Raw genomic sequence first — 25,519 nt, 5'->3', positions numbered from 1 at the left:
AGCGCACTTGGGGGAGTTTGTTCCACTCTATTTAGCAAAATTTCCTTTTCGAAATAAACACGGGTACCGACCCTTGCTTTCACTTGGCGGTAAAAGTCGAGCAAGCGCTCCGGGAGCGACGCGCGCATCGGGAGCCCGGCTTTGCGCATGTAAACGCGGCGGCATGTACAGAAACAGGGCTGTGGGGCCAGACGCGCCCGTGAGAGTGGCGCGCCGGGAGCGCGGGGCCGAGCCGGGGGCTTCGCCCGCCGCCCCCGCGTGATCAGGCTCGCCTTCCCGGGCTTGGCCGACGTCGCGGCTTTGTTCAGTGGCCCTGCCAGTAAGACAGGTTTGAAATTGGCCGAGGCCAAGCGGCCCAGAGCGCGCGAGGAAATGAGGCCCGCCCCGAGCTCGGGCGGGGTCCGGAGGAGGAGGGTGCGCGGATCTGCGCTCCCAAACCCCCGGCCCTCCCCGCAGCCTGAGTCACTTCCCTTATGGTGCTGCCTTCCCTTACGGTGCCCAGCCCAGTGCGCCCGGAATAGCAGGTATCGAATTCAGATCCCTTTCCCTGCTCCCTTCCCCACCCCCTCCGCGCCTTCTGGGGGCCCCTCGGCTCGGTCGCATCCCCCGCGCCCCCAGCTGCCTGAACGGCTTTCGCTCGGTCGGCGTTGGGGAGCATCGCTCCCCGCTCCCTCCAAAGTCCTGCTTGATCCCCCAAGCCAGGTCCGACCTCTCGCCACACTGAGGCTGGAGGGATGCCGGAAAAAAATCAGAACGACTTCTGTGGGCAACGCGAAAAGCATCCGTATAGGATGGCGCGGGGAGAAGTGTCCTGAGGTTTGACTATAGTAGAGCTTAGCAGTTGGAGGCCCCCGAGCCAAATCAGGCGGCTAAAAATCAACACCCGCGCTGGGGCTACATTTTAAGCCAGGGCATGAACCACGTGTCTAGTGGCGTGCTGTGTAGCCTTGCTCCTTTCGCAGAGCGAAATGTTTACGGTTCTCCGCGTAAACACACATCTTGAAAGGCGTGTCGTGTCTGCCTGTGCTCTCCTACTGTCTAGCTGTGCTGTCCCGAGCATATCTCTTGCGGTTTTGTTCTCTTTCCCGCGGCAGAGTCGAAGGAAGCGTCCCTCCAGTTCCTTTTGAAAAATTGGCAGCTGTCAACTTTCTGCTCCTCCCTCAGCCGGCTTCCCTTCTGTATTTGCATTCCTGCAAGAAGATCAGGGGGCCCTATTGGGACTTGAGCCCCAGCAGGGTTTTTTTTCCCCTTGAAAACAATCTCAAGTCGGTAGCCTGCTCGCAGCTTCCTATCCGAAATGCTTAAAAACCTAGTTTTCTTAGGGAAGTATTGCTTCAGTTTTTCCTTGTCCCTTTCCTACTCTAGAGGTATGGGTCTTGTAGTTGTAAGTGTGTACCTGCTTCTCCCTACTCCTGGGTGCTACAGACAGCTGCATTTCAGTTCAGAGCAACCATATGTAATTGGTTAATTGAGGGTTTGACTGCATGCAGCTTATTCCAGTTGAAACCTATATGGCAGTGTTGATTCATAAGGACAATATCTTTTTAGCTCTCAAATTTTTAACGGATGCCAAATTTAAAAAAAAGTACCTTTGTCCTAAATTATCTAGCACTTAACTCCTCCTTCCCATTCTGCATAAATGGTTTGCAGTAATTGAAAAAACGTTACTCTAATCTTTTAAAATTTTTGTTTAGCACTGGGAAATGCAGATTGCAATTGCAAATTTCACGTTTTACAGTATTTTGTTGTGCATTTATTGCTTTTTTGTATATTTTATATCTTTTTTCAAAAGGGGTTTACCCCTAAAAGTGGTCTAAAATAGCATGAGAGACATGTATCAAATATTTACCCATCTGAGAGACTGCCATGTTGAAAGAAGAGTATGGGATGTCCCCTTTGTGCCTGTGGGGGCAGGACGCACAAGGGGGAAATTCAACAGAGCCAAAGACAGCCCCATCTATCAGGAACAAGGCAAATGTGAGAATTTCATTCAGATCTCCACTTCCATAGGCATTTAAACATTAGCAAAAACATTTGTCCTTCAAAGAGGTATACCTTGAATCTTGTGAATACAATTTCAAGTACATCCACTTGGGTGTAATAACAGCTGGAAGGCTTTCTTCAAGTTATTTTCTGGAAAATTTTGAATCAGGAGAAGTATCTAGTTTAAGATCTGATTTAGTATCTTTATTTGACATATTTATGAAACAGACCTAAATGCCATGTTAATTTCATATGACGTATACATATTTCAAAAGTTTTTTTCCCCAATAGTCAAAAGGACTGTATAAATATCACACTTTTTTCCAATAGGCAAAACTATTAGATAAAACAGACTTAAAACTTTGTTGGACCCTGTGCAGGAGCAGTGCCTGAAAACTGAATCTGAGAGTTACGAATTTTAAATTTTTCTGGATGTAGAAGGGGTGACTTTTAACATAGGTTTTTTCTCAAAATAAACATTGGTTTAGTGCAAGATGACTCATTTTGCTGCACAAGTCTTTGTTGTATGAATCCTGTTACTCAGTTGTATACAAAAACACACAGTATTTATGAATTTCATTCTGTGTTGATATCACCTAATTCTCATAAATTGGGAGATTTGTCTAGTTTTGAAGCTAATTGGAGGAAATTTATTTGCATTAGGTGTTTTTGTTTTAAAGTTGGATAGCTGTTAGGCCTCATATAGTTTGCCTTCATCATTTCATCAGTACTGGCTAAATGGTGTGGTTCTAAGGGCAAGAATACACTGTTAAATTGACCTAATCTAACTTGGCTACTACTCCTGGTTTTAGGGGCAATGCTTAGTAACAGAGAGAACTGAATTTGACAGGTTAAATAAAAGCCCTGACACACATGCTGATGATAAATTCTCCTTAAATAACTTCAGAATGTGGACAGTCTCCCTGCCTATGCGATATACTATGTAAGACTGGCAATCCATGACAACCCAGCTAAAGCAGACTTCCTGATTTAGTGGTATAATTGAGAGACAAATGAGGCAGCACCGTGTCCTTTAGAACATGTGTGTGTTGGGTCATAGGCTTTTGACCTGCTCACCTACCCTTTGCCAAAGTCACCATCCAGCAAAAACAACAATGAATTTTGTGGCATTTATTATGGTATAAGCTTTCACTGCCTAGAGTCATTTTTATCAGATGCATTAGATATTGTCCTAAATTGGCAGGAGTGTACTTTATTCATTTCACTTCTATGCTGTCCAATAGCCAGAGCTCTCTGCTGGTTCATATTTCATATACGTATTTGGTTGAATTCAGTGTCATGCTAGTGGTTGTCCACTAGCAAAACAGGATTTTCTCCCTGTCTCCTCCCTCCTGTAGCCCTCCGTGCAGCCTCAAAGTCTGCTCCAGAAGATTTTCTGGGCCTCTGCAACAGTTATAGGAGATATATAGAGCACTGCAGAGGGAACAGGAATTGCTGTATTCCACTTTGATAGCACAGGATAGATCTATATGTGCAAAGGGAAAATATAAGCAATAAGGTTAGAGGGAAATGAAATGCAAAACATGTGACAGTTTAGATGTATGTTAAACCTACATATCTGTAAAATAAATGCAGTAGCCACCCACAGAACAGGAATGATAACACAGAGATAAGGTGATTAGCCCTGCAATGGGATTTAGATAAAACCTACTTGATTCAGAACTTCAGAAAAGTTCTGACTTCCACCGGAGAATCCAGCTTGAAACTGCTGAATTACAACTTATCACACAGTTCAGTTCTATCTTACATGGCCAGTGTTTTTTAATCCCACATCAGGTGTTAATAAGCTTCCCAAATATAGGATGCTTGTGCTATCTGCAAATTTAGGCTGCCTTGCTTTGTTGCAACAACCCTCCATCCCATAGAAAATGCTGCAGTGGAAGTCTCCAGCAAAACTAATTGCTGCATGAATGCAGTAGCTTATTAAAATAACTTTAAATATGTAATTGGAAACATTGGAACCAGTGATAGGATTAGAAGTTATGGTAAAGTCCAAGGACTGAAAGTGTCTGCTTAATGTGTTGTCTGTTATCTGCAGAGAGATTATGAATTTGAATTCTCAGAATACCTTCTCAAGTTGCTGTAGAGGTTTCCTTTTATGAAAAGAAAAATGATTGGCAAGATCAAGCGGAAAGGCAGTCTTCTCTCTCCCATGAATTGGCAGGGAAATTACATGGCTAGGCTTGAACAACCCATGTGAAGTTCTGGCTATGTCAACAAACTGCTTTGGGTTGAATTGTATCTAGTGCCCTGCCCTGCCCTGCCCAGCACAGCCATAATCGGTTGCCACTGTACACTGCAAGGGTTAAACATACAGGCTGTAGATGAGACAATGGTTTTTTAGTTTAGGGCCACTCTCCTATGAAGGGCTCCATGGGACAACAGAGCAAAAAGTGTTTTTGTCTTGCACATTTGTGCTCTAGTCTCTTCCCCTGTGTGCCTCCTTCTCTTTGTAACCAAATGGACAAGAGCAATCCTTGGAATGAGTTCAGTGGGATTTACTCCTAAGTAGACCCTGTTTTTATTTTCCTGCCTGTTATTTCCTCCATATTGACCTGGCTTGACGAAGGCCTGATTTTATTTTGCTCATTTCACTATGATGAAATCATTTCCTATCAGAAACATTTTGAAGGGAACCTGTAGGTTTCTCTGCTTACCAGCTTTCATTTGCTTTCAAAGTTATTAGTTTTAGTTACTGATGTTTTAGTTTGTGAGACTCATGAAATGATTTACTTAGTTTAAAAACATATTTCAATATCTGTTTGTTTAACATGTTCCAAAGAGTCCTGGCTGTAACTATTGCCTCTGTCCTTATCACTGCATTTTCTAGGTGGCACTATGGATGAATATAAAGGTTTAACAGATAAAGAACTTATTGCTCGTCTGAAGAAATACAGAATTCCACATGGCCCTGTTGTTGGTAAGGACTGCAACATCTGGCTCTGTCAGGGGAAGCAAGTAGAGATCCATCTGGCATTTAGAAAGAAGAAAGCAGCAGGCGCAGAAAGACGTCAGAATGATAATCTATAAGGAAAAGGGTGTGTGTGTGTGCGCGCATGTGTGTGCGTGCGCACGCACACATGTGTGTGTGCTTGTGCTCTGGACCATTGTTCCAAGATCATGAAACACAGGCACCCAAGTATGCATGTGCACTAAAGGGACCCTGGGGGCGTGCACCATGGAGTTACTTTGTTTTAAAAATGCATTAATTCATACATGTCTGTGCTGTTGAAGCATGCAAGAACACTCGGGGCAGACTTCTCCAACTAAGCCTGAGAAATTTCCCTCATAGTAGGCTGAGGCAAAGAGTTAGATGCCTGCCCCCTTCCTCCTGTTGTGGGGCAGGGCAGGGGCATCCCTGGGGGATGGCATGAACACCCCCTCCCTCAATGGGCTGTAGGGTGCACCATGGCAGGTGTCATACCTATGGCATGCCTGCAGGTGTTGCTTGACTGAAGTGTGGCCAGCTCTGAACAGCAGTGTATGTTTGCTTGAAGGCCTCACTGCATTAGTCGAAGGACTAGCCAGTCTATGCAAAAGCAGGCCTATTCCCTAATTCATATATAACGTGTCATGGAGAGGAACTGGCTTTAATAGCAAGAGGGGCAACTAGGTAAGCAAAGCTAAGATCCTCCCCATTCCCTGCCTTAGTTCCTACACTTCCTCACCTCCGATGCTAGAGGTGAGCCAGCTGTACAGAAAGCTGTCTGACCTGCAGCGCATGGGGAGATAAGCTGTGGCAGAAGTCAGTTCTCCCGACCAAGCCCCCCTCTTAAAAGTAAGACCCACCTATCCCCTGCTGCAAAGGTGTGTGAGGGAAAAGCCTGAATAGGCAATGTGGCCACCTCCATCATGTCCGGCTTGGCCTGTGGATGAGAAGGGACGTTAGGAGACTCTGGGAATGGTGCAAAAAGAGGGCTGCACAGAGCTGTGGAACTGATACCAGTTCGAAATAAGCAGCCACCTCATGGGCTGCAGGCCTTGTTGAGGAATGAAGCATTTGGCATGCCTTCTTCAAAGGTGTGGGTGATCCTGTAGCAGCAAAGGGTGGCTAAAGAAGGTTGGAAGGTGGCAACCACTTGAAAGAAGCATGGCAGCTCTGAGTAAAAGGTGGGGGATTAATAACTGGTGGAAGGTTGAATGGCTTGTGGAAAGGTTTGGGGGACCATAGTCCCATAAGCTTAGTTTTAACCTCCAGTCTGGATTTCAACCTTCAGGATCAACCCGAAAACTGTATGAAAAGAAAGTCTATGAATATGAGACTGAGCGAACACAGCTCTCTTCACCTGGAGGATCAATGTCCTATACAGGTGAGAAGAATCTGGCACAAACAAGGTACGTATGGACAGTGCTCTGTCAGACACCAACATCCTTTCTTGCTCTGTTTTTGCCAACACAGAGCCAAGCAGCAGTGAAAGCTACACACGAGAGACCTTTCTGAGCCCACGGAGCAGAGATGATTTCAGCTATGGGCGTGAAGGTGAGAGATATTTCAGAGAGAAGTCCTGTATTGAATTGCTTTGGATAAGGCAGAAGCAAGGAGGACAGCTCTGTTAGATTGAATAAAGGTACATTGCAGGTAGAAGGCTAAAGCAGGACAATGGTGTGTGTATTGTTATTTGTAGAGTGCTGGTGGGGGTGAGAAGAAATAAAGAATAATTTCCTATCAAGCTCTCCAATTTGTTCTGCCTGTTCCAGCTCTTGGCTCCACAAGGACTTATTTAAGAGAAAACTATGACTCTCCAAGAGAGGATGAATATTACACTGAGTATAGAAGTGAAGGTAGGTGGGTTTGTGTATGTGTGTGTGGGCCCTTTGGCAGAAGAGAGGACGATTGTGGGGCAAAGGACAAGTGCTGGAGCATGGGATGGACCACAAGGGCAGGGGATGTCTATTCTGTGAGAAAGCATATTTCATGGCTCTTTGGTGTGTCATGAGAACTCAAAACAAATCAAGTGGTCTATTTTTTCAGTTTGATTTAATATTTTGCACAGCTGTGCAAAACATTGAGTCCCAAACCTAAGAACAAAAAACTCATGCTTAGAGAAAGCGCTTGAATGTCCATTAAAATTCATGGGACTTAGTGTGAGCTTCCTTTGCAGAGGATTTTGATGGGAATAAGCACAACTCACTTTTGCAGGATCTGGATGGAGGGTTTGATTTGCTGGATTTGAGCTGCCTTGACATCAGGTTTAATTGTGATTGAGGAGACACACCCTCTGCCTACACTGCCAAAATCAATGTTCTGTACCATGAACAGATACATTATTCTGTATTCTATGAACTATACCAATCAAATCTATTTGCACATATTTCATTATTTTGTAGTTTCTTCTGTTATTATTGCACCAAAAATGGGCAGAGTCATACTGATATTCTGCGGATACTCTGCATTGCCACAGCAGTTCTGTTCTGAATTCTGAGATTTCCCCAGACAGTGATACATTCACTTTCAAATAGGTTTTGCAGTCACAATGGCTAGATATTTGCTATAAAGTTTAGGATTACTAGGGAGCTAAATTCTGCTCCCTGTACCAATTTCAGTGCTTCTGTGGAAATGTGGTACACATAATCATAGTCTGTCACAAGTTAGGATGAACTGGAAGATGTATCTCATGGTCAGAAGGAATGGGCAAGTTGCCATGAATGTTAGAAACATAATACTTTTAAAATAATAAAAGCTAAAATTATTACAAAGAGGGGGACTTTTTGCTAAATATCTTTCCCTCTTTTTTTTGTGCTTCCCTAGATCTCAGTCCCACCAAGTCCTACCTGGGTCATAATTACGGCTTGACTCACCATGAAGAACACTCCACATATGCGCCAGAAGGTATAACAAAACAGAAACTCAGTGTGGGAATATGAACCTTTGAGTTCCCATCGGGTAGAGCTATAGCAGCACTCTCTAAAGCAGTACATTCCAGCACCAGCTGGGTTTGTCACCTCCAGGAAGGCTCTCTAGAGCATCCCAACCTTAATGGCTTTCTCTCTCTTTCCACCTAGACTGGGATGGCAATTCTTCTGAGGCTTCTACATCTTCCTACCGTCGGTATGTGTCCTCCTTTGACACTGATACATCACCAGGATCAGTGAGCGCCCGGCGGCCAGTAAGTGCTTTCCCTCGTCCAGAGATAGCACATTCAAAGAATCCCTCCATCACTGACCCTATACTGACAGGCACTCCTGTTTCCTTTCAGATTGGAGAGCCATTTCCTTACAGTTCTGGCCAGATGGATGTGCCAACCAAGAGGTAAACAAGGACAATGTTGGAACATTGAGGGGAAAGAGTATTCCTGAGAGTGGATGGTGGAGCAGGTTGCAAGACCACTTCCTAAGGCAAATGTGGCCCATCCTAGATGCCCTGGCTGAAGCTTATTTTCCCCTGACTCTAGGATAAATGGGTGCCGCTTCCAGTTGGGAGAAGTTTTTTTTCCCATAAGGCTTGGTGCTCAGAGGAGTTCTTGGGGCTCCCATTGGCTTCTGGGTCCCAAAACAATTCCAGTGCTAAATGTAAAGGTGGTCACAGGACTAGGCTGGTGAACAGGGGAGTAGATGGGCTTGGGGGCCACCTTACCACACGTGAATGCAGGGTGTGCTGAACCATTTTCAGCTGAGGAGTAAAATTCATTTCAGAGATGCTCTTGGGGACTGAGTTCCAGTGGAGCCGGAGGCAAAAGGAAGCGGGGACAACATACAAAAAGGCAGGCATATTTCAGCTAAAGCTTTTATTGTCAGCAACTTAGCCTTAGAAGCTTTAAACCTTTTAAAATGGGGAAGATAAAGTACAAAAGGTGGGAGACTGCCAGCCCATTTGGGTGGAAAGGACAAGCCTGGTGACATGCCAGAATGGGTCTGGCCATCTAGTGCACCCCAAAGGGCTCAGGAAGGCCTCAGTTTCCACACCCCAAGTTAAGGCTGCAAACTCAGACAGTGGATTTTGAGACCTACGATTAACATTTGTATGGCAATGCAGTGTCATTAAACAGTGGACTTTGTGCCTCACGCCAATTAGTAGGAGAGGACAGGTCTGTCTGAGGATAGGTTCATTTAATACCTGCCCCCTGCCCCCCAAATCATCTGTTTTCTCAGTGCTGTAGCGGGACGCTTCTTAAAAAGAGCAGCAACACTCCTTAACCACTTCTAGTTCAGCCTAGCCATGGGGCCATGACCTGCATTTCCTTGGAAATAACAGGAAGTGTCCTCTTGGGCTGGCTTTGTTGAAAGGGAGAAGGAAGGACGTATCCAGTCAGTCAGCCCCTTGCATCTTCATGTGAAAACAAATAGAGCAGTGTCATCTTCCAGAACTGGACCAAGTAGTTGAAAACTGGGCATGACTAGACTTTGGAGAATTGATGATGCCTTATGATACCAGTGTACTGTGCCACCGGCATCCCCCTATGATACCAGTATACTAGCCTTTATGCCATAAGATGTAATTAAAGAAACAACACAAGGTTAGGTTCAGATGTGGGCTGTATGAGGCTTAATTTTATGTAGAGCATAGGGTGGGCCAAGGCTCTTGCTGACCTCTTGTGAAAGAATATAGTTATACCAAGAATTTCCTTTCTACTCTGAAATTCCCTTGCAGGGACAGCAGTTCCTACCAGAGCATTTTCCATGGGAAATCCTCTGGCTTCTCCTCTCTAGGGGTGGAGCCCCGCCGTGCCATTCATCCTGAGCGCCAGGCCCAAGCAGCAGATGTGTCAGACAGAAATGCGGAGGGCAAGCGTTACCTGCCCCTCTGGCCCCAGCTCCTGCTCTTTGCACTGCTCACTGGCTTCCTGGCCTTCACCTACTTCTTCCTACAGGGCAATGCTGATGACAACCCCTTTCTAAAATATTTTAAACAGTGAAGGCTTGACTTTGGCCATATCTTACTCCTAGACTGGCTCTCCAAAAGCCTGGAATGTTTATATAGGGTCACCACTAAGTGCCTTCCTCTTTTTTTGGGGGGGGGGTAACCCAAAAGTGGAATGGTCCAGAACAGAGGAGTTTCTACCAGCTTCCCTGAATCATGGCAGCTCGCCGCTCCTCTCTCCAAATCTCAGACCTTCCACCCATCCCTTAAATCAGCAAACATTGGGCATTTTTATCTGCTGTTTTTGCAGCTTCTTTAAAATCAGGGGTATGGGTAGCTTTTTCTCAGGAGGGGGCAGGAAGAGAAAAATGAGGGAGAGGGCATATGTATCCTATCAGCTTATTTTTAAAAACATCGAAATGTATTAAATCTCAAATAAACCCCATGATTCCTCTTTTTTAAACAGTATGTCTGTTCTATCATTTAACTTCCTTGGATGCTAATATTCTACATAATGTTCCTCTAATATTCCTTCTCTCAGATCAAAAGGAAGAAGACTTTTTCTCTAGCTGTCGGTAACAAGATACCAGAAGTCTTACTGCTTATGCTTTATTATTTTTATTTTTCTGACAGACCAATAAGCAGGAGAAATGCGGCCTCAACCAGACCACCCCAGTTCCTTCTCCCCTTTTGGTTAATCCAGCTCTTGAGAGCAGAGGGACTCGACAGATTGTGAGAGGATACAGGGATTTAAGGCTCCTCTGGAGTTCCTTCTCTAGATCTGGAACACGAGAGTGTTGTGAGCTATCTGTGGTCAAGTTGGGCATGTGCTGTCTGTATGGAAAGGTCACGTATTTGCAAGGGGACCCTGAGAAGGGGCTGGAGGGAATCCAGTGGTTTCTAGGGAACCCTGATGTTGTGGTTCTTTGGCCTGAGGGACCACAGCAAAGTGTGTGGCTGGGGCCTTTGAGGGCTGTCTGCTGGTCAGATGAGGGCGCAGGAAGGGGCTTGCTGTTGGGGAAGGAGCTTTACGTTGGGGTGGGGGGTCTTGTGTGTTATGTGTCTTTCGTAGGTTTTCCCGTACCCGAATGAACTCTGGCTGGTTCCCAACAGCATTGCTTGTGGCTTCCTGCTGATGCTGCTGCAGACAAAAAAAGAGTGCTCATTTGAAGCATTTCCGAAGGGTTCATGTGCAAGACATGTTTTTCCACCCCCCCCCAAGAAACTGCTGGCCAGCAGAAAAAAATGGGGATCCATAATGACAGCTGCACACACCATACCTGCTTTCGTCTCTGCTGCCAACGCAGAAGCTCCTGCTCCAGGGGTGATTGTTCCAAGTCACTTTCCATCCCATCTCGGCGCCGGTTCCGATTCTCTAGAACCTGCAGCAGCTCTGGCTTGGAACGAAGGTTCAGGCCTCTGAGAGGAGGGAGATTAAAATAATGCAACAGTAATTGCCCCTCCCCACCCTCAGCATGCTGATTTTCTAATGGTTGCAACAAACTCCTTTCAATAAGCCCAAATTCAGGTCATGTTGCCACTACAGGCCTAAGACTCAGTGGAAGCCCTCCAAGAATCCTGAGAAAATCAAGGGGTGGTAGTAATGGAGTGATGGCATGTGTAATCTGGGTCTACTTTTCAACACTGTTGTCTGGATGATACCTCACTCTGCACTCTTCGGAAGGGCAAAATACACCTGCAAGAAAGGCTGTCCAGAGGTGAAAAATCCAAAGTAACAGCTGTCCCAACAGTACTATTCTGTTCCTGCCCCCTCAAAAGTATATCATTTAAAATGGACTGCTTCTGCATCCCCTTGGTTGCCAACATCTTCCTTCATCAGCCCGGCACACTTTGGCTAATAGCGTAACTCTCACATTGGCCAATTTAAGATTGTGAGTACCTCAGAAAAGTGCCACCTACAGTGATGGTGCTATATAGAAAATATGCACAGGTGTCTTATTCTTGAAATTACAATGCTTTATGTTCCGTGGAGTAAGATAATAGGCAGGTGTTTTCCCAATACAAAGGCCAGTGTGTCAGAGGAACAGGAATAATCAAGATTCCATCCATTTCTAAATCAGATGTTTTAATACAATGCCATTCTTCCACTCTTCTAAAATGAGAACAGGAACCTATCACCCCATTGTTTGATTCCATTCTTTTACAACAGAAACATGGATAGTGCAATCATATAGTTTAGTCACGAGATGGCACTTGGCGTAGGTATATGCCTATATACAGTCAGGAGTTGTCTATTGTTTGCTTCTTAAGGGAAAGGCAATAAAGTTGTCTCGATGCCTGATTCCAAGGTCCTCTCTGTCTGGGCCTTCCACAGCAATGGATTAAATCCATCCTGCAGCATCTCATGCAGCTGATGAAAATGGTTGTGGGGAAATCTGCTGTTCTGGTGCTCTAACAAAACATGTACTTAGGTCATGAACCCTTATATTTTACTTCTTGGAAAAGTAAGTTTAACAGGAATAGGATTGGAGTTTATTAAGCAGCAAGTGACCTTAAGTGTTTTCCTTTTTTACCCTCATTCATATGGGTGCCTAATTCATCCTGATTCTCTCCGGAGAGAGAGAAATTTGGATAGGTGGGTTTGCAAACCTGGTCTTGGCGTCCAGCATACCAGGCTATTTGCCACACTATGCAGCAGAGTCCTGCAACTTTCCCATGTGCACATGCACACACCCTGGTGGTGGGAGTGGAGATGCATCTCTGGCCAATAACCTCCCCCTCATGCTCACGAGATGACAGTATCATTGCTGAGCTAAGCCAGCTCATTCATGAGCAAAGGGGAGAAGCTGGGTGCTATCCTTCTACAGCCCTCCGGATGCCTTGACCTGCAACTCCCACCATCCCTGGACTGATGGGGAATTGTATCCCTCCATATATTTTCACTCCTTCATGGATCACTGCCTTGTCGTGGCAAAGGGGCTTGCGTAGCTCAATGAAGCTATGACTTATGCTGTGCAGGGCCACCCAAGAGGGACAGATCATAGCAGAGAGCTCTGACAAAACGTGATCCACTGGAGAAGGAAATGGCAACCCACTCCAGTATCCTTGCCATGAAAACCCCATGGACAGTACCAAAAGGCAAAAAGATAAGATGCCGGAAGATGAGCCCCTCAGGTCGGGAGGTGTCCAATATGCTACTGGGGAAGAGCGGAGGGCTAGTACTAGTAATGCCAGAAAGAATGAAGCGACTGGGTCAAAGCCGAAAGGACATTCAGTTGCAGATGTATCTGGTGGTGAAAGGAGAGTCCGATGCTGCAAAGCTCTATACTCCATAGGAACCTGGAATGTAAGACCCATGAATCAAGGCAAGCTGGATGTGGTCAAACAAGAGATGACAAGACTGAACATCGACATCTTAGGAATCAGTGAACTAAAATGGACAGGAATGGGGGAATTTAATTCAGATGACCATCAGGTATACTACTGCGGGCAAGACTCCCTCAGAAGAAATGGAGTAGCCTTCATAGTCAATAAAGGAGTAGGAAAAGCAGCACTGGGATACAACCTCCAAAATGACAGAATGATCTCAGTTCAAATCCAAGGAAAACCATTCAACATCACAATAGTTCAAGTCTATGCCCCAACCACTGGTGCTAAAGAGGCTGAAGTTGACCAGTTCTATGAAGGCCAACAACACCTTCTAGAATTAACACCAAAAAATGATGTCCTTATCATCATGGGGGATTGGAATGCTAAAATAGGAAGCCAAAAGATAACCAGAATAACAGGCAAGTTTGGCCTTGGAGTACAAAATGAAGCAGGGCAAAGGCTGGCAGAGTTTTGTCAAGAGAATACGATGGTCATAGCAAACACTCTTTTCCAACAACCCAAGAGACAACTCTACACATGGACATCCCCAGACGGTCAACACAGAAATCAGACTGACTATGTGCTCTGCAGCCAAAGATGGAGAAGCTCTATACAGTCAGTAAAAACTGGACCAGGAGCTGACTGTGGCTCAGATCATGAGCTTCTGGTTGCAAAATTTAGGCTTAAATTGAAGAAAGTAGGGGAAAGCACTAGGCCACTCAGGTATGACCTAAATCATATCCCTGATGAATATACAGTAGAGGTGATTAATAGATTTAAGGAATTAGATCTGATAGAGTGCCTGAAGAACTATGGATGGTGGTTCGCAACACTGTACAAGAGGTAGCAATTAAAGCCATCCCAAAGAAAAAGAAATGCAAGAAAGCAAAATGGCTGTCTGAGGAAGCTTTACAAATAGCTGAGGAAAGAAGGGAAGTGAAAGGCAAGGGAGAAAGAGAAAGATACACCCAATTGAATGCAGAATTCCAGAGAATAACTAGAAGAGATAAGAATGCCTTCTTAAATGAACAGTGCAAAGAAATAGAAGAAAACTGGGAGGACCAGAGATCTCTTCAAGAAAATTGGAGATATGAAGGGAATGTTTCATGCAAAGATGGGCATGACAAAGGACCAAAATGGCAGGGACCTAACCGAGGCAGAAGAGATTAAGAAGAGATGGCAAGATTACACAGAAGAACTATACAAGAAAGAGCTTCACGTCCCTGATAACCATGATGGGGTGGTCACTGACCTCGAGCCAGACATCCTGGAATGTGAAGTCAAATGAGCCTTAGGAAGTCTGAGCAACAACAAAGTTAGTGGAGGTTACAGTATTCCAGCTGAGCTATTCAAAATCTTAAAAGACGATGCAGTAAAAGTGCTACACTCAATATGCCAACAAATTTGGAAAACTCAGCAGTGGCCACAGGATTGGAAAAGGTCAGTTTACATTCCAATCCCAAAGAAGGGCAATGCCAAAGAATGTTCAAACTACCGCACCATTGCACTCATTTCACATGCTAGCGAAGTTATGCTCAAAATCCCACAAGCTCCAGCAGTATGTGGACCGAGAACTACCAGAAGTACAGGCAGGATTTCAAAGAGGGAGAGGAACTAGAGATCAAATTGCCAACATATGCTGGATCATGGAGAAAGCTAGGGAGTTCCAGAAAAAACATCTGCTTCATTGACTATGCTAAAGCCTTTGATTGTGTGGATCACAACAAACTGTGGCAAGTTCTTAAAGAGATGGGAGTACCAGACCATCTTATTTGTCTCTTGAGAAACCTATATGCGGGTCAAGAAGCAACAGGGAGAACTGGACACGGAACCAATGATTGGTTCAAAATTGAGAAAGGAGTTCAGCAAGGCTGTATACTGTCGCCCTGCCTATTTAACTTATATTCAGAGCACATCATGAGAAAGGTGGGGCTAGATGAATCACTAGTTGGAATTAAGACTGCTGGGAGAAGTATCCACAACCTCAGATATGCAGATGATACCACTCTCATGGCAGAAAGTGAAGAGGAACTAAAGAGCCTCTTGATGTGGGTGAAGGAAGAGAGTGCAAAAGTTGGCATGAAACTCAACATTAAGAAAACTAAGATCATGGCATCCGGTCCTCTCACTTCCTGGCAAATAGATGGGAAAGAAATGGAGGTAGTGACAGATTTTATTTTCCTGGGCTCCAAGATCACTGCAGATGGGGAGTGCAGCCAAGAAATTAAAAAACGCTTGCTCCTGGGGAGGAAAGCTATGGCAAATCTAGACAGCATACTAAAAAGCAGGGACATCACCCTGCCAACAAAACTGCGTATAGTCAAGGCTATGGTTTTCCCAGTTGCAATGTATGGCTGTGAAAGCTGGACCATAAGGAAGGCTGAGCGCAAAAGGATTGAGGCCTTTGAATTGTGGTGCTGGAGGAGACTCCTGCGAGTCCGTTGGACCACAAGGCGATCAAACTGGTCAGTCCTAGAGGAGATCCTGACTGCTCTTTAGAAGGCCAGATACTGAAGATGAAACTCAAGTATTTTGGCCACCTAATGAGAAGGAAGGACTCCCTGGAGAAGAGTCTAATGCTGGGAACAATTGATGGCAAAAGAAGAAGGGGACGGCAGAGGATGAGGTGGCTAGATGGAGTCACTGAAGCAGTTTCTGTGAGCTTGAGTGGACTCCGGGGGATGGTGGAGGACAGGAAGGCCTGGAGGAATGTTGTCCATGGGGTTGCGATGGGTCGGACACGACTTACTTCGCGACTAACAACAACAACTAATATTTTCGCCTACATGTTGATCCAATCTGCAAGGAAACAGGCTTACTGGGAGGAAGTGAAGGGGGCTGCCACCCACCCACCCACCCAGCATGCCATTCACACACACACAGCAGCAATAAAAGAATGGTAAAATCTGTGCTGGGGAGGCTACCCCCTTTGCCCTCCTAGCTCTGGGCTTAATGGTGGCAGTGCTGTTGTTGTAAGGGCCACTGCACAGCCTAAATGAGCTTACAACGACTGACGGGGGCTCACACATTGAGGGTGCCGTGGGTAGCCTAATCAGCCTCCATGCCTGGAGCTCGGCCTGTGGGCCTACAGACGTCTGAACGCTCCTTTGTGCACTATTCTCTCCATGTGGGAAATAAGCTTGTCACAACTACAAGCACCTCATTTATGCACCCAGTTTCCCTGCTGCCACACGTACCTCGTTGCAACCCACTGCTTTGAATTGAAGCACTTACCTCCCGCCACCAGCCCATTACTGGGCCCACAATACCAAACCGAGGTCGCAAGGAAACTCATTTGCTTGAAGCAGTGATGGAGGCACAAAGGACTGGCTCTTGCTCACTCCCCCTACGTGCTACTTTTTATTGTAAAGACTGGCTGAGGGGGCGCACACGCTCGGACACAATAGGTGAAGGGGCCGGACTTGCGCAGATTGATCTGGTCGAGCTTGGCCTGGAGAAGTAGGCCAGTCAGCGAGGCTTGGAAAACCAGCCAAGCCTGGCCGCGGGCCAGCAGAGGAAAGAAAGACGACACCCGCCCTGCCTCCTGGGCTGGAGCTGTGAGTCAAGTTACACAGAGATGCCCGGCCAGGCAGGATGCAAACTATTCAAACCTTAAGCCAAAGGAGGTGGGTGGGGAGGAGAGAGAAGCATATCCGTCCCCTCTCAGTCGAGGGTGGGCAAGAATGGCTGGACTAGAATGAAGCTGCGTGTGCACGACTGGTGCACATGTAATGTGGTCATAAATTCAAGACGCATGTTGTGGCACGTGTGCCTTGCCATTTATAAAAGGGGATCTGCAGATACACACGGTTGTGCAGCTTGGACTTGTGCAATTTGTGCGCGTCCATTTCTGCTTCATTCTCTCGCACAACCCTGTATTTTTATCTCTCATATATTCCACACACATATCTACACAGTCTACCAATTGATCGACATTTCAGCAGTAGCTGTTGTCTCCTTTCTCTGCTGAACCTACCTTGGCAGCACAAAAAAGAAAGATTAAAGACACAAGAAAAAAGACAAATGTTAAAAAGTAGATAGAAAAATAGAAATCAATAAGCATATGTTTGGGGACCAGTAGTAAAGCAGCAGGAATATTACAGGAGGTGAACCATAACATTTAAGATACAGAGCTTTCAATCCTATACACATTTTTATGGGAGTAAGGTCCATTAAAATCAATGAGACTTCTGTGAATGTTTCTGTATTTTTTAAAGTACACATACTGTAAAATTTTATTTTTTGGGGAACCAACTGTTTATTCGTTATTTCTCAATAGTACATCAAGCTTAAACCTAAGTTATTCTGCTGCAACAGCTCAAGTGGGTCTTCAAAAAGAATCTACTGCAGAATCCAGGACTACAGTCATAACAGTGGTAAACTTCAATACATGGTTTACTTTTCACCACATGGGGAAAACAGCTTGCTTCTAATATGTGTTTAACAATATTTGCTATTAGGCAATATACTTTTTTTAAAAAATCTGACTGGTGAAAGAAGGGGAAATGTTCTGTCTAAAGAAATCCCTCATGCATAAAATGAATTATCCAGTGGGCCAGTTCTCCATTTTTAATTTTAAAAGGCACTTCAATGCAAGAGCACTGGTAATGTAGTATCGGGGAGCATTGCTTGTAATTAGCAAACAAACAAGGATAGTTGAAATTGACTGACCAACAAAAATTAGGGTTCCAAGTTTGTTAGGTGTACTTCCCCCAGAAGCTTCAGATTTAATGTTTGATACATCTTTCCCATGACACAAAAAATGCATTTTGTACATCTCTTCCACAAAGTGAGGAACATCAATATTTGCACATGGTTAAGATTCAGTAGATAAGTAAAAAAATCTTGAGATAGTACCACATATGTAAGCTTATGAAAGCTAGAGTATTTTCACAAAAACTTGTCATAAAAATTTAACTTCATAACTGTTTTCTTCACACATCAACGAAGCAAATTTTGACACTGGACTTTTGTTGATAGCTGTTCTCTTCAAAAAATGGAACTGATGTGGGGGCTGTAACCCACAAACATATGGCAATAATAACGTTAATACTTTGTGATTTTGCTTCAACCGTCTAAAATGTCTATCCTTCTAGAAATTCTCACCCACATATTCACTGATAATACAGGGTAGCACTTTGACAAAGAAGAACTTAAGATGGTTTCTAGGTAGCGCTCTCACCTTGCTTGCAGAATGCAAGGTGAATTTACCAGCATGTATTTTGAAGGTAATAAAACACCACACAGAGAAATGGCACAGAGAATCAAGTTGTGCTGCTCATTGCCAGCAATATCATGCAGCATCTGAATCTGCATAATATTAGTCTGAACTGGAAAACTATTGAGTGGACAGACCGGTGTGGCAGGGGCAGGAGAAATAGAAGAGTAGAATTTTCTAAGCAACAGATCTTTACACATTTGGAATGATGGAAAGGACACCCAGTTCCTTCTCAAGAAGCTATACAATTTTTTGAAGGGAAAGGGACACTTAATAACCATCCCAAGAGAGTATTTACAAAGTTTGGACAACCCAGAAGTGACTCAGAGGGGTTGCTCTGTACAGGACCAAATCCATGCACACACCGTTGACACACAAGAAATGTTAAAAGAGTACTAGCTGGCCAGCACATCTAGGCATACTTGCGATGTGTGAACAGTAACTCTCGATGCAGCTGTTCCTGGTTCTGAGACACTTTGCTGGGATTTGTGGCCCGTGAAGAGATAGCATGCCAAGACCGAGTGGTTTCTGAGCATGCTGCAGCTGGAAGGAAGAGGGAAGAAAGTGATGAAACCCACCAAGGCTGTGGCAGTGGGAGGTTCATTTCTAGTGCTTTTTGGAAAGTGTCACACAGAGCCCTCAATAGGCACTCACCATAGGTTTTGAGTCCCTTGCCGTGGGGTGGGGGATGCAAAGCCAGGATCTGAGCCTTGGCCCAAAGCCAGAGCTCATGTGAAATCCTAATGAGGGAGAGGAAATGGGGGTGAGTGTTTGTGGGTGGGAGATGAAATAGAGTGGGTGGGTTTCAGGGTAGCCTCTCATTCCTCTGGCTGGTCTGTCTGATACATTACATTAATATATACATGTAAGAAAAGCCTCAATATTGCTGTAGTGGTGTCCTTTTGAAATAGTGCCATGTGATTAGTTTTCCATTTCTTAAGCAGAACTCTGCTGATTGTTAGGAGAGAAAGCCCCATCTTATTTTTTTCCTTTTCTATTTCAGCAGGACATCAGGAACACAATAATCTCTCTCACTCTCTTTTGTAAGTGTCTTCAGCTCTCACTTGAAGTTGGCTTCCCACTACTAAGGCTAGAGACAGATGATGGTGGCTTCTCCCCCTGCCCCCCACCCCAGGAGAGTTAAAGGTAGTTTGAAAAAGGATGTGCACATTAATTTCATTTTCACTTCTGCTAAATAGGTTTTTGAAGAAACCTGTTTAGCTAAATGTGTGGGGGGAAATACATGTATGAACACAATGCCACAGGAAAGGAAGTTTTTCTTAAAACTATCCTGAAGCGATTTCAGTGCTCATTAAAAATGATTGAATGCTCCAACCTAAAATAGCCATTGATTTGCTTAAGTTGGTAGCTTTTAGCATCTGCTCACCCCATCAGCTCTGCTCCATCCCTTTTCATCAGCATCAACACCACCAACCTATGCAGGTCCCTCTCACCTGCCACTTCCAGCCGCCGCCTCTGTATCCAGTTGCCTGCTGTGTCCTGATGCCATGTCATGCAGCCTCTTTGTCCCAGCCGGGGTCCAGGCAAATGGAGGTTTGGAGGCTCTTTAGCTCCCATCTCCCCCACAAAGAGATCGTGTGGCTCAGATGCTGCCATCTCAACCAGGTGAAACAATTACAAGCAGCAAATTATCTCCAATGACGCCTCTCCCTGGCTTGCCATCCCCAGCATGCACCAGGGGGAGTGTGGAGAAAGCAAGAGGGAAACTGGATCCCAGTTGATGCTACAGAGCAGAGACTGAGCTCCTGAGGGTCAGTCGCTCCACTAATGGGATAGAGAAGGTGAGTACAGACTTCAAGCTTTCCTTTTTCCTTTTTCTGCTTGCTATGAGAGTCACAAGTTCCACCAACTAGAGCCCAGTGCAAAAGACATACACTCCTTTACTTGGGAGTAAGGCCCACTGAACTCAATGGAGCTTTTATCTGAGCAGATACACATAAGGCTGAATTGTTAAAATGAAAACATTATCTGAACAACTTTTGAGCCTAGAACTTGACTGGTTACAGCTCTTTCACACAAAGGCCCACTCATGCTCTCTTCATTTCAGCAGCCAAATTTAGGCAAAGAAAGTCTTATCAGTTGGGTTAAACAACTCAAGAATCAGAAACCCTTGCCAAGCTTCTGAAACTTTCCCAGAGATCCAGGTCAGGTGTACCTTACGACCCACTCTGGACAGGAGCTAAATAGATATCCATCAAATCTTGCTCTGTGCAGATTCTGTCAATGAGTGTTCACACTCATGTTCATAGCTTGTGTGGAAATCTTAATGGTGTATGTGCATGTGTGAACTAGTCCTGCTGGGCACAGATGAGAGCAAAACACTGACTCCTTTTAGAAGAGGAACTTATGTGCTGTTGTCTCTGGCTTATGGCAACCCTGTCAGCGAAACCCTTCCTATCCATGAAAGCCCTACTCAGCTGTTGTAAATTCAAGGCTGTGGCTTCCTTTATGGAGTCCATCTATCTCATATTTGAAGGAAGGTCAGGGTGAACGGATAATGCCCCACTGAGGCTGGAAAAAATGATAGCTCCAGAAATGATATCCAAGTTGGTTTACATGGCCCACCTACCCTCCACATAACAAGCCTGCATGGTAGCTTAGGCTGAGAATCAATGGCTGGTCCAGCCTCATGGAACTAGAACCTGGATTTCTTGAGACTCACATCCAGTATTCTAATTGCTATACTGCACTGGTTCCTATGGTTGCTTTTCCAGAACTGTTTTTTGTCCATTCCCAATTCATGCCTGAAACTTCTCTAAAGCAGGCCATAAATTGTTTTTTATAAGTGCTTGACTAATCCTATTTTGTAGACCAAGGCAAGCAATAAAATGTGTTTGATTAAATCACAAGTGTGCAGCTTGCTTCCCCAGATCACAAGCTATGCCAGCCTCCTCACAGTTTGTCATTTTGCAAAGCAAAAATGGGTTGGCAACACACGTTTCTGATATGTAGTCTCTGGAATAAAATTGCAGTTTGCCTTCCTGCACTTTCAGGTTCAGTATATGCCAAAGTGGGAAAGGCAGGTGGTATTGTTCTAAGTGTAGCACAGTCTTGCTTTGAGCATATTTATTCAGTCCCTCTGCTTTGCAGAGGATTCCATACATAGGTTAGTGTGTGGGACTGCAGCCTTAGTTTTATTTCTTAGCCTCAGCATTCCTTAAGGCAAGTTTTCCTTCTAAACTGGAAATAAATAGCACTTTAGAAAAGCTGGAATGCATGTAATTATGAAGAGCTTTGCTAGTTATTTGCTAAAGATCTATCAACTGGAGCCCCCCTTCCCCAATTTACATTTGTCCTCTTAAAGACCATCAATTGCCCTCTTTCCTTCCAATGGTTAACTCAAAGGGAAGAAAATTGTAGTACTCCGAGGGGTTTAGCAAAAAGATGTAGTAACAGTCAACTTCAGGCAAGACAGGGAGCTGCCACTTCACCTGAGTAGTCTTCCCTCGAAATTAATTGCGGGCCATAACACTAGTTGTATACACAAAGAAAATGAAATTGTAACCAAAAAAGGTGTTCTTGAGGATGGGATGGGAGATCTTTGAAACACATGGCACTATGGAACATTTCAAGAATCCACTCCTTGCTGAATGTGGAAACTACTTGTAAATTGCCAAGATGGCCTGCAGGTGGTACCAAACCCTCACAAGACTGGTTATATCCTAGCACAGTGGCTTTCATTAAACCCCCTCCCCCAGTTTCTATCCCCTCTCATTATTAAAGTATATCAAAATACATGGAAAATGCCTGACTTGACAGAGGAGTTGAACAACATTTCCAACAGTCAGAGGTCATAAGGTTTAGTGTTTTTATATAGACCTTCCATATAATAAGCAGAAGTGGAACAAATTTGGTAATCTGCATGGAGGATGCCTTTGAAACAGATTTTTTTTTTCTAAGCAGATAACATTACACTACATCCCCCACACACAGATCCCAAAACTACTCTACATCATGGACCAAGGGATGTAAAAATAAAATGTTAGAAGGGAGCAGAAGAAATCCATTTTGGCAGCCAATATGCACAAGCTACTCAGCTTCTCCCCCTGCACACCCTCACATCCCCGAAATCGTATCAGAGGTAGGTTTCACACTTATCTTTATTACAATTTCAAAATTCCAGTTAACATCTAAGAACGCCCTTCCCAATCCAATAGCACCTCCTGTCCCTCCCACACCAGTGAGAAGCAAGATCTTTCTCTCCCCACCGCTTTCCCCAACACAGTACCCTGTACCCCTCTCTGTTCCAAGCCAGGAAAAAACCCTACCCCACAGTGCAGGGGAAATGTAAACTTCAAACACTACAGAATTGCTGTAGCTCTACAGAGTTCCACAGGAGGAGGCTGAGAAGCCTGAGGACTGGAGTGAGAAATCCAAGCATGCTTGCCCCCTCCTGCTTAACAGGAGCAGTGTGTGTATATGGGAGGAACGAATGGAAGCCCAGTCCCAGTCACTCCCCGTATGGACATGGAATGAACAAAATTCCAAACACCATAGAACAGGTGAGGACAGAATGCAGACCGTGCTCTATCGATTGGCTGCTGTCATGGACCACCCAGCACCTGCTGGTTGCCAGGTTTTTGGCAAAGAACACTAGACTAGTTGGATCTCGGGTGATGCCAGCAAGGCAGTGCGCTTATGTCTGTAAGCAAGAGTGAAGACGCAAGACCACTGAACACAGGTGAGTCAGGCCTTAACGAGTGCAGAACTCCTACTTGGCACTCTTGCTTTGCAAGTTTGACACACACACACACCCACAGACCACAGAGGATTCTAATTTAAGAAAATCGACCCTTCAGTACCAAAGCCAGGCTACCTAGAGGATGTGAAGCAGAGGTAAGCCTGCCACTGCCCCACAGTTCTCAGCGGATGTGTGCCATCTCTTCCAAAAACGGTGTCTTCATGCAGCCAGTGCAGAGCTGATCCATCCAGAGGGGAGCCTCATGCTGCAATGGAGTGCGCCTTGGGTAAAAAGTGTAATTGAGGTCGTAGTTCAGCAAGCAGCTGAGTGAGGCCATGTAGACATCTGAGAAGCGGCACAGGCGGCGGGAAAAATAGGTGGGGTTGTGACATGTGCGGAAGATGCTGCCAAACTGAGGATTGAAGAGGTTCTTGGTGAGTGCCCTGCATCAGGGTGGGGTAGGAGGGAGAGAAGAAAATCTGTGACCAGACAGCACTGACACAACTAAAAGTTAAGATTCCTGCATTTCATTTTCAATACTTTGTTACAACAGGGCAGTGTGATGCTGCAGAACACAGCACAGCCCAAAGTATGGAGATGCCTGAGAACCTTAGTTTTCATTTAAGGCAAAACATTTAAAAACAAGTATGTTTTACAAAGGTATGCCTGAAAGGGTGTAGCAAACAGCTGAAGTCTCCGAAGCCGTGGATGGTGCAGAGTAAGATTTCTGGGGGTCAGCGTGTGCGGTGCTTAAGAAAGAACACATTTCTTCTGCCCAACAAGCAAAACCTGAATCAATTCAAATTTGCATAGAACAGCTTCCATATAGCCTGAAGCGCCAGATTTTGCCTAATCTTGGAAGTTACGCAGGGTCAGACCTGGTTAGAATCTGGATGGGTGTATGAATCTAAGATTATTGTTGTAAACTGCTCAGAGAGCATCTGCTACAGGTGGTATAGAAATATTAATAAACAATGTATATAGGTCATGCTGCATTTGTATACTTCCATTATATAGGTCACAAAAATCAGTTTTTTCTGGTCACTGAGCTTTACTGTCACTGAACCTAGGTGAGAATTGTTTGTCTTGAGGTGTGTGAGTGCGCACGTGTGTGTGTGTGTGTGTGTGTGTGTGTAAGGACTTTCCTATGAGCAGACACTAGTTTCCATTCCCATAAGCATACGTATATTCTCAGAAAAGATGTGAAGATGCTTGCTGGATTCCCAGCCCTCAAGTGCTGGTACAACCTAGCGATTAGGGCAATATATAGCCTTTGTGCATATATAGTGCATAGCAGTTCATGCATGGAGAAGACAGATATAAGCAGGAGGCCACCCCGGCACTATCCAGTTGCTGAGTCCAGCTCATTCTTTTATACAGACACGAAATTCAATCTTACCAAACGAGATACAACCCACAGTGGCAAAGCCTCTTCTTGTTATTCCCCCATGGAATTCTCTCTCTCTGTGTGTGACGGGGTGTTTGCATAGAAGGAAGAGCTGCTCAGAGTATTCAACATCCAAATAATGGCTATCAGTACGCGGAGGGGGACATACTAGACCATTAACGCAACCACTAACTTCCAATAATTCTTCGTACCTGCCCACTGATTAAATGTTACAGCCCCGTTTATTAGCAAAATTTCTGTGTCAGTCCCTTTTAAAGCTAACTGAATCAAGCATATGTTACCAGTTTATGAAACTGTACATTATCCTGTCTTGGTAGAAGGGGGGAACATCCATAGTCTTTTATTGCCCTCATTGCAGGGATACTCTAGAGATAAAAACTCCAAAACCATTTTTTAAAAGGAGATTTGTAAAAGCTTGCCCCAGAGTTTACCTACACTGTTTGGAATGACTTTCTCACCGACTGAAACTGGCCACCATTGGCAAAGCAAGGTGCAGAAATTCAGGGAGCCATTTATTTGATTCATTCGTTTAAATGCCACCTGTTAGCATCATGCTTTCTGGGCATCTATTACAATACAATTTTAGCCATCTGGGGGTCCTCGTAAGGATACCTTCTCTTTCCTGGCTGCAGATATTTTGGTAGTTTTCTGCTTCTGTGCAGTGTTGTCCCCACTCTGACCTGTTGAGATGCCTCTTTTAAGGTTTAGCTGGTTGATAATTAAACTAAAATATGCTGGCATTCTTGGGGTTTGGGGACCACCCCTTTTGTCCTTGGCTCCACCCACCAGAGGAATGCAGTCCTCCCAAGATTTGACCCCTCAGACAGAAAGAACTTTTGTGCTCAGGTGCTGAGTCCTCTTAGGGTTTGGTAACTAGTTCAAAGAACATGAATTAACTATTCTTCCAGTGGACATGTGTAAGACCCGTGATTTTTAACTTGCTCATAAATGATTTAGAGGTGAGCAGTGAGATGGCCAAGTTTAGAGATAACACCAAATTACACAGAAATGAAAGGAAGCAGGATAGTGAAGAACTCTAAAAGCATATCTTCAAACTAG

General features: G+C 44.8%; 3 protein-coding genes across 6 annotated transcripts in view; 1 reads left to right on the top strand and 2 right to left on the bottom strand.

The window, feature by feature from the left end:
• The first annotated feature begins 429 nt into the window (after positions 1-429).
• LOC123029934 (emerin-like) lies at positions 430-12,104 on the top strand. Of its 2 annotated transcripts, none has more exons than XM_044443374.1 (9): positions 430-524; positions 4,835-4,924; positions 6,222-6,314; positions 6,404-6,484; positions 6,703-6,786; positions 7,754-7,834; positions 8,008-8,111; positions 8,202-8,254; positions 10,436-12,104. In XM_044443374.1, the coding sequence occupies exons 2-9, from the start codon at positions 4,843-4,845 to the stop codon at positions 10,536-10,538; spliced, it is 681 nt and encodes a 226-aa protein (XP_044299309.1). In that variant the 5' UTR covers positions 430-524; positions 4,835-4,842; the 3' UTR covers positions 10,539-12,104. The 2 variants fall into 2 exon arrangements, with proteins under 2 accessions (XP_044299309.1, XP_044299307.1); XM_044443372.1 differs by lacking the exon at positions 10,436-12,104 and adding an exon at positions 9,593-10,265 and having other exon boundaries at positions 431-524.
• LOC123029935 (actin-associated protein FAM107A-like) lies at positions 3,100-22,312 on the bottom strand. Of its 2 annotated transcripts, XM_044443375.1 has the most exons (4): positions 18,773-22,312; positions 11,083-11,221; positions 10,887-10,943; positions 3,100-3,469 (listed from the first exon to the last, which is right to left on the bottom strand). In XM_044443375.1, the coding sequence occupies exons 1-4, from the start codon at positions 18,952-18,954 to the stop codon at positions 3,356-3,358; spliced, it is 492 nt and encodes a 163-aa protein (XP_044299310.1). In that variant the 5' UTR covers positions 18,955-22,312; the 3' UTR covers positions 3,100-3,355. The 2 variants fall into 2 exon arrangements, with proteins under 2 accessions (XP_044299310.1, XP_044299311.1); XM_044443376.1 differs by lacking the exon at positions 3,100-3,469 and having other exon boundaries at positions 10,405-10,943; positions 18,773-19,139.
• A 141-nt stretch (positions 22,313-22,453) lies between these two features.
• LOC123029933 (5'-nucleotidase domain-containing protein 2-like) overlaps positions 22,454-25,519 on the bottom strand; it is a 28,383-nt gene continuing 25,317 nt past the window's right edge. For both annotated transcript variants that reach the window (XM_044443370.1, XM_044443371.1), the window contains exon 14: positions 22,454-23,495. In XM_044443370.1, coding sequence (XP_044299305.1) covers positions 23,234-23,495 — 262 coding nt within the window. In that variant the 3' untranslated portion in view covers positions 22,454-23,233. The remainder of the gene's footprint in view (positions 23,496-25,519) is intronic.

This window comes from Varanus komodoensis, unplaced genomic scaffold, assembly GCF_004798865.1.
Source record: "Varanus komodoensis strain SLA01 unplaced genomic scaffold, ASM479886v1 scaffold42, whole genome shotgun sequence".
NCBI lineage: Eukaryota > Metazoa > Chordata > Lepidosauria > Squamata > Varanidae > Varanus > Varanus komodoensis.
The sequence above is the reverse complement of the archived record's forward strand: the minus strand, read 5'-3'. Positions and strand labels throughout refer to the sequence as shown.